Here is a 7,950-nt window from a genome sequence, read left to right as displayed (position 1 = left end):
CCAGATAAAAAGCAGTCTGTTTATGTCGAAACTCGAAAGATAGTTCCCTCATTGTAACCTTTCCACGTTTCTACTCTGATTCAAATTACAACATTGTTTTAAAGCAATGAACGTTTTAACAAAGGTATTTGATTAGCAGACACAAACACTAGATGGTGAAATCCAAAAGTCACACTGGAGGATGCGGGCATCGATCCCGCTACTTCTCGCATGCTAAGCGAGCGCTCTACCATTTGAGCTAATCCCCCGGATGCTGTGTATGGAAGTAGCCACGATCAGATCGGTGGGCTGCAAGGGGTTTGAGTGTAATACATGGTATAATCTCTATTATTTGAAAAGAGGGGATTCAAATCCTTAGTAAACTTGTACATTTACTCAAGACTGAGAACAATTAATGAAGTACTCCACTCAAGTAAAAAAGTGAAGGTACTTTTACTTTACTTGAGTATTTCTCATTACTTTATGTACTCAATTTACTCATTACTTAATTTCGTAGGCAAATGTTGAACTTTTTACGCCACGACATTTCTTTCATATTTTTTAGTAACCAGTTACATTGCAGATTTAGGTTATTAATACAAAATATGGATCTACTAATATATAATCAAATATTATTATAGGTTGAGCTTTCTAGTAGTAGGCCTATATAAAGATATCAATTCAAATGAACCCCACTTTTACCAAGTGCAACACTGAAGTAATGAACATGTTAATGCATCAATTATAATAATTTATATTTGAATATATTTAAATATATTTAATGTATTTAATTTAAAATATATATGGTGCTTAACTGGGCCATTCCGCATAACGAGTACTTTTGGTACTTAAAATATGTTTTGATGCCAATACTTTTTTACTTGTAACAGAGTGTTTTTACACTGTAGTATAGCTACTTTTACTTAAGTCAATCATTTGAGTACTGCTTCCACCCCTGGTTATAGCATGCTAATGTAATGTAATTTAGTGAACATTTAAACCATGTGAACTTGCAATGCAAATCTATTTCACTCAAAATCAACCACCACAATTTATTTCACAACTGTTTATTTTATTCAAAACTCAGAAGATGAGTGTTCTGGAGATGTTTACATGGTCAATGAATGCAAGTTTGAGATCAGACGACAGCCAGTTTGCTAGTAGAAAAAGCAGGTGAAGGACAAGGAGACTTCCTTAGTTTAACTGGATGCTTAAGATGACCAGTTACCGCCCGGTCACAGATTGTATTAATACTGACTGTAAGCCAAACTACAACTCATAGCATATACCCTGGGCAACCCTTAACAGCAAATAAAAATAAAGTATGATTAGCAGGTAGACATGACAATACCTATCATGTGAAAGTGTGTCTGTGTTAATTCATTGTCAGGCTCCTTTATATTTTAGATTAAACATTAGTACTGCTACAATCTATAACCTTGTGGTCAGTCTGCAGGTGGCTTTCCACCTCTAAATTTAAAACTCATAGGCGTCTGCGTGATGGCCTTTAAGATACAACTGCCATTAATCAGGATCGTGCAACATCGGACAAAATCTCGACACAAATTACATTATACAAAATATCACTCTTTCAGTCAATGTGTAACATTCTCATGCTCAGATATGTTGCTGATCAATAATGAATAATCACAGAGCACTGATCGTACGCCTTGTGTCATTACACCACAGAATTTCCTTCAGTGTTTCTACATGCCATGAACGCACCATACCAGAAACTAAAAGCTTGATTCTTAATCAAACACAAACCATAACCAAAATAACACACATGGCCTCAGCTTTCACTTCATGTACAGTAAGTTATGCACCAATTTTGCTACAGAAAGTTAATCATAATGAAATATAAGTTAAATAAATAAGAAATAGTTATTAAAAAGTCACCTTTGTTACAGTTTTAGTAGCTCTGTCCTGACAGCACTTTAGAGCATTGTTGTTGCTGTGCTCTAAGCGCACAAAAGTCAAATAAATAACTCCATAACGAGCAAAGACTTTGTTCTCTCAGAAATCACAATGTAGGCAATATTTACAGACTCAAAATTCACTGTTTGCCATAACAACCTCCATGCCAGGCTTGGCTCGATTTGCTGCGTTACTCATGCTGAAATAACTGGGATATGTGGGACATAATTGTTACTGTGGAGGCAGGGAGGAGCAGCAGATGATGAGTATAGTGAGTAGACGGCCAGAGGGAGAATGGGGGGAGGTTATGCACAGATATACATATGAAAAAGAAAGGAAAAGACAGACAGGGAACAGGGATAACGGGTAGTATTTATAGGGAGCGTGCTGAGGGAGTAGAAAACAAATGAGGTAAATAATAAAAGAAGATGGAGATGTTGGGGAGGGGGGGTGAAGAGCTCAGTATTCATCCTGGTCCAGGTGACCTTGTTCCTCGAGGTCCTCATCCTCCGGCGGTGCAAAGCCATCCTTAGAAACCGAGAAAAGACAGTTAGGTTTGTCCAATGTCCTAAAGAGTTGATGGTCAATATCTGGTTTTGTTGTCCAGAACATAAGCTTGTTTAAGCTTATGTTCCAGTGCATAAGCTTAAACAAGTTTGATTTAATCCAAACCTGCTGAACCGACTTTTAGAATTATTACATTACATTGCATTTAGCTGACGCTTTTATCCAAAGCGACTTACAATAAGTGCATTCGACCAAGAAGATACAAATTACACTTTATGTGCATTAGGAGTAGGCAATATGACAACATGATTAACATTTAATTATGTTTATAAATGTTATCTGACAGGCAGTTTGCAACTTACTGCTGAGCCGAGGCGACTGGAAATATGGATTTGATTCATTTTAAATGAGGTAGCAGAGAGGAACATTTGCATTGCACACAATGTTTTCCTAACTAGAAAGTGAATGTGTTCCTTGGGTGATGAGACGAGACATGGCTGAGTTTGTCTCAAAGAAGGCCTTACTCTCTGAGGAAAGGACATGCAGATTGAAATGGTGCAGTGCAGCCTGCATGTGTTGCAGTAAAAGGATGCATACCTCTGTTGCGTAGAGAATGTTGATTATACTGGACAGGACGGTGTTGTTTTCACTCTCGTGTTCCTGGCAGATCAGCTCGATGTCCCGTAGTTTGCTGAAGTAGAAGTCTCGCTCTTTCTCTAATCCGTCCACAGTCAACTTCAACTCCATCAACTGAGAAAGGAAAGAAAAAATATATGTATTGATATAGGAAGGCAGTAGGCGAAAAAATAGGGCTCACAGCCTGTTAAAGTGGCATTATAAAAAGAGTTTGAAAAACAATTTGTCATCACAGCAAAATACTTTTCACATTAAAAGCAACATGATTTTCTTTGATTTTCTTCTTTTATATATATATTTGCATTTTAAGAAATTATATTGTTACAGGGCATACAAAAGAAAAGAAAGTTAAAACTCTAAAATGTAAAATAATAACCAACAAATGAGGAGACATTTTGACTTGTTATTAAAGTAAAGCAAGATTACTAAAAGATGTAAAAATATCCCGTGAAACAGTAGGTTTGAATATACTGTATAAGGACTCCATAGACATGAGAGAGTACTCTTGTTGTCTACCTGTTGATTTAGCTCCATGATCTCAGCATCACTTCCCCCGTTTCTAGACAAAGAGGGATTCTTCCTCATAACTGGAACGTTGTGTTGGACCCGCTGCGGTGTTGGCATGATTTTGGGAACTGTTGGAGATGTCCTCTGTGGTCCTTGGGGGTAAGACAGATGATCAGAGAGGTTTATCATTTGAATTAAAACAGATTTGTAATGTTGGCTTTACAGCAATGTGGCGATGGATAGAGCACATTATAGAGAGCTGATGTTATCAGCTTATAGCATAATGTTGTGCTTTTGAGATGCTATTTTGTTGTGAAACATTTTTGTCGTGTTGAAATTCTTTCACAACAAAACTGATACTGACAAAAAATTTGATTGCCAGATTGAATGTCCTGCTAAAATAATTAATACAGAAAAACCCTGCAAGTGCTTCAGCAGAGGTGTTAAACTCAAAGTCAAATCATGCCAACACAGTTTTAAAATTAAATGCAGTCACTTTGCCCATTAACAACCACACTGCTCACCAGTGACAACGTCACATAGCAGCCTAATGACACACTGCAAGTCAATTTACGTTGTCTGCCATGATTCTCAAGCATACATCTTTCACAGAGACAAAGCAAGCCTGGCTGACGTTACTGTTGTTAGTCAAATGAGACAAACTTTCTAGTTTCTCTGTCCAGCTTTCAGGCAGATATAGGGCTGCGACAGTGTTGCATCAGCTGCTTGATGCAGGACACTGGAGAGAGTGGTTGCATTTGATATTTCTTCAGATTTTCTTGCACATCTGCTGATTGTGATCAATTAGAATTGGGAAGACAAGTTGCAATTGGCATTTGCAAGTCCGTAGTGATTGCTAAGATCCCAGCAGTACCTGTACCATACCTACACGGTGTCATGTGGCTTGTGAATGCTGGGCAGTGAGATGGATCTAAGAAGACAGCAGTCAGTCTGTGAATCGTGCTGCTCACACCACTTGCACTTCAGAGCCATCCAAAGCTCAGCAAGCCCGTGCAGCAAAGCCGAAACTGTTTGGTTTACCTGCGTATCTCTTTGGTTTGTGGATAAAGTGATCACCTGGGTTGGGGGCAGGGTTCACGTCTTGCCCCTGTCTGGCTAGTAAAGGGTCATACTCCTTCCCATCGTAGTTGGCGTCGAAGAACTTCTTGAACCACTGCACGAATTCAAAGTTGTCCTGGAACTTCCCTTTTACAAGCTTTTCTACAGGAATTATCTGGAGGATGGAAACAGGAAATGCTTGAATATCTACATTTAATATAACAAACAAACACCTCTGACTCTGTAGGTTAGTTTGTTTGTGTTATTATGTGACTTTGGTTAGTTTGGATTCACCAAAGTCACAAACAAACTAACCAGCAACTCCCTTATTTTGCAAGCTAAAATGACTGTTTTTCTAAATGAATGATGTCTGGTAGTTTGGTCTAGTGCGTAGATAAGGGATTTTGTTCCTTGTTGGACAGGACTGTCCGACAGGATAAGACTAAAACGTGTTTTCCTGCTGTTTGCTATTTCTCAAAACTGTTGGTGTGCTGACCGCCATCTTTTGTAGGTAAATAACTGATTGATTATCACAACCATGAACCAACCCTTTTAAATACCATGACAAATACAGTGAAAAACATGATAATATGATAAAAGTGAACTGACTTTGTCCACACTCATCCTTTTGAAAGCTGCCTGAAGAACTTTGAAGTTGTGTATAGACTCATGCTCCAGCTTGGCTTGAAATTTGACCTTCTTCAGAAGGATACAGCCCGAGAACAACATGTCCATGAACTGGCAATATGCCGCTCCTGAAAAACACAAAGATGCATCAATATATGTGTTGTCTTCTCATTCAGGTTGAGCAGTCTTTGAATGAAGCTCTACCTGAACACAGCTGTTCGATCTTCGTGTAGGTGAGGTGCAAAGAATCGTTGACCCATGCCAGCATGTCATGTCTACTGAGGTTGTCAATAGACACAGACGTGGCGTACACATTCACAGCCATCCCCTCCCTGAAACAAACGTGAAAAGAGAGAAAATAAGACTTTCAGTTGGATGTTTTTTTTGCCTTTTATCTAAGGCTTTACATTTATTGTCTAAAAGTAAGTTTACAATATTTCCAACCGATAGCTTCGTCATTCTTTGATTGACCACAGTGTGTCTAAATGGATATACACAGCTTGCTACTATCATCCTATCCCAACATTCAGAAAAATGCAGAAGTGATCTACTTAGGCTGCAACTAACGATAAACCTAGAAATAATATATATATATTATTGTCTTGAACAACAACTTACAATAATAAGGTATATAATAAGGACCAATAACAATAAAGTGACAAAGTTCTAACTTTCTAAACAGTTTAATACCTTTTTAATAATGTTGTATTTGGACACTGCTTCTTTTAACTTATTTGGCACATATAATAATAAATTATCAAAATACTTGTAGATTAATTTAGTTACTGTTGAGTGATTGACTGATTGTTTAATCTCTAGAGTTTTTAAAGACCTCCTTTGCTGGACTCATTTAATACAACCCATGTCTTGATTATATTGTCCTGGATATGTAGGAGGATGTTATGCAGTAGGCCTAGTATTAATCTGTATACACTGTTCAACTCTTTGGTGGGGATTAGTGTTTCTTTGTATCCCAAGGTTGTTATTGGTGGTTATCTTTGCGCAGTGACATTGGTGGTCCTGGACTTTGATGAGAAATAGGCTGCTCTAGATTTTTGCCTGTAAACACAGTGCCTGACAAGCATCTTTAGTTTCAATTTTAATCTACAGATGTGTTGAGAGCATAATCCCCCCTAGATTAAACAGAAATATCATGATGTTTGTGAGCAGCTTTACACATCTGGCAGAGGCACACTTCTCTCTGCTCACTTTCCTGCTAATACCCCCGGTGGAGTTGTGTCAGAATGGGCCTTGACATTCCCTGCAGTAAAATGTCACATTAATGGTATTTAATATTAACACAATAATTAAATACCAGGTCACACGCCGCACTGTGTCTGCATGAGCCACACAGAAAGATACATTTTAGTAGCGTTTCTCACATAAAAACACTATAAAACGCTTATCTGTAGTGTAGGCGGTCCTTCATGGTGATAACAGTGATATTATTGTGACTGCAGCTTCAGCAGCGTGCAGCAGTGTCCCATGGGGCTTTGCTAGCTTACAATTATGTGCTTATAAACTACAACAAACAATAAAACGTGTGTATAGGACCAAACAATGCAGGCTGGGCTACATCCACAGACACATTCCTTGCAGTTTGTGCATTTTCTAATGAATATTTATTATATCATCACAACAAGAAAGGAAAGTCTATTCTGCTAAAACCGTCCGGGCCTCTTCTAGAAACTCCGGTGAGGACTGCAGCAAAACGTTTGGTGCAAAACCCGAAAACTAACAAGCAGCAATGGGGCGGGGGTCCGGCATTTAAAGCCCGAGCTGAGAACAATAAATGCCCCGTTTGCTGGGTGGCTTTCGGTTTTAAAAAAAAAACCGCAACGCTGGTGCTGGTGTTCTCCTAGCGGCCCCCTCTACAGGCCTCCCCGAATAGCTCAGGACTGTCAGTGCACGGGAAATATCCTCTCTGCATGGGAATAAAAAACACGCTCCCCCGGACAAAAAGAGAAACACACTAAGCGAGAGCGCGTGAACTGGTTATTTAGCGCTTTGATACTCACTGTTTTCACGGGTGTGTGTGTTGTTATCACGCTGGCTGTATTCCTTATGTCAATGCTCGCTGCTGTCGTCGTTGAGCCAGTGCGCGGTGCAGTGCTTGGTAACGGGCCGCCCTGTCTGGGACTGCAACAATCCTGCACCTACCGCGCATGCGCATGACTCCACGCTGTTAAAGGTTCATTATAAATAGGACTTTAGAGCTAAGAGACACATCATGTGTCTGTTGGGTTTTAGGCCTGCCGGTAACTGAGAGTTTATTGAAGTCAGGCTACACAAAAACACCTTCTGTTATTGTGTTTATACATGATGCTGGATTTAAAACTTGTCATCAACAGAGGTGATATTCAGATAATTCAAAGTTAAATTACAACAGTAATTTGTAATGTAACAACCGTTAACATTGATTTTCTATAGTGATTTATCTGGCAATGATTTAGTCAATTCATTGTTTTGGTCTAAAATGTCACAACAAACAAATCCGTCCAGCCCTTACAATTTATTAAGGCTTTTCATATACATTTCATATAAAGGAACAATACAAATAAATGTTTTTTCGTTTTTTGTTAAAGCCATACACAGTTGAAATTAGTTCCCAAACTAGACATTGCTTTTTGTTTGTCAAATAAAGCTGTGAAATTATGAAGTGAACAAAAAAGTACAATATTTTTTTCTAAAATATAAATAAGTATCAGTACAGTGTAA

The 7,950-nt window shown here is 38.5% G+C and overlaps 1 protein-coding gene and 1 non-coding gene across 3 annotated transcripts; both read right to left on the bottom strand.

The window, feature by feature from the left end:
- Positions 1–175: 175 nt before the first annotated feature.
- trnaa-agc lies at positions 176–248 on the bottom strand. Its single transcript has one exon. It is a non-coding gene; the product is annotated as a tRNA-Ala (tRNA).
- A 781-nt stretch (positions 249–1,029) lies between these two features.
- Positions 1,030–7,360, bottom strand: mapre3a (microtubule-associated protein, RP/EB family, member 3a). Of its 2 annotated transcripts, none has more exons than XM_034144467.1 (7): positions 7,251–7,360; positions 5,437–5,564; positions 5,215–5,360; positions 4,588–4,780; positions 3,556–3,698; positions 3,001–3,153; positions 1,030–2,424 (listed from the first exon to the last, which is right to left on the bottom strand). In XM_034144467.1, the coding sequence occupies exons 2-7, from the start codon at positions 5,555–5,557 to the stop codon at positions 2,356–2,358; spliced, it is 825 nt and encodes a 274-aa protein (XP_034000358.1). In that variant the 5' UTR covers positions 5,558–5,564; positions 7,251–7,360; the 3' UTR covers positions 1,030–2,355. The 2 variants fall into 2 exon arrangements, with proteins under 2 accessions (XP_034000358.1, XP_034000359.1); XM_034144468.1 differs by having other exon boundaries at positions 4,624–4,780.
- Positions 7,361–7,950: the final 590 nt, after the last annotated feature.

The sequence above is a fragment of the Trematomus bernacchii genome, unplaced genomic scaffold (assembly GCF_902827165.1).
Source record: "Trematomus bernacchii unplaced genomic scaffold, fTreBer1.1, whole genome shotgun sequence".
Classification (NCBI taxonomy): domain Eukaryota; kingdom Metazoa; phylum Chordata; class Actinopteri; order Perciformes; family Nototheniidae; genus Trematomus; species Trematomus bernacchii.
The sequence above is the reverse complement of the archived record's forward strand: the minus strand, read 5'-3'. Positions and strand labels throughout refer to the sequence as shown.

What these genes read in the sequence shown, in the direction of transcription:
- mapre3a (XM_034144467.1), bottom strand. Translation starts at nt 5,557, where the DNA reads ATGGCTGTGAATGTGTACGCCACGTCTGTGTCTATTGACAACCTCAGT. An exon ending in GATCGAACAGCTGTGTTCAG is followed by an intron (nt 5,361 to 5,436) that starts GTAGAGCTTCAT and finishes TGTGTTTTTCAG; the next exon opens with GAGCGGCATATTGCCAGTTC. An exon ending in CAAACCAAAGAGATACGCAG is followed by an intron (nt 3,699 to 4,587) that starts GTAAACCAAACA and finishes CTTACCCCCAAG; the next exon opens with GACCACAGAGGACATCTCCA.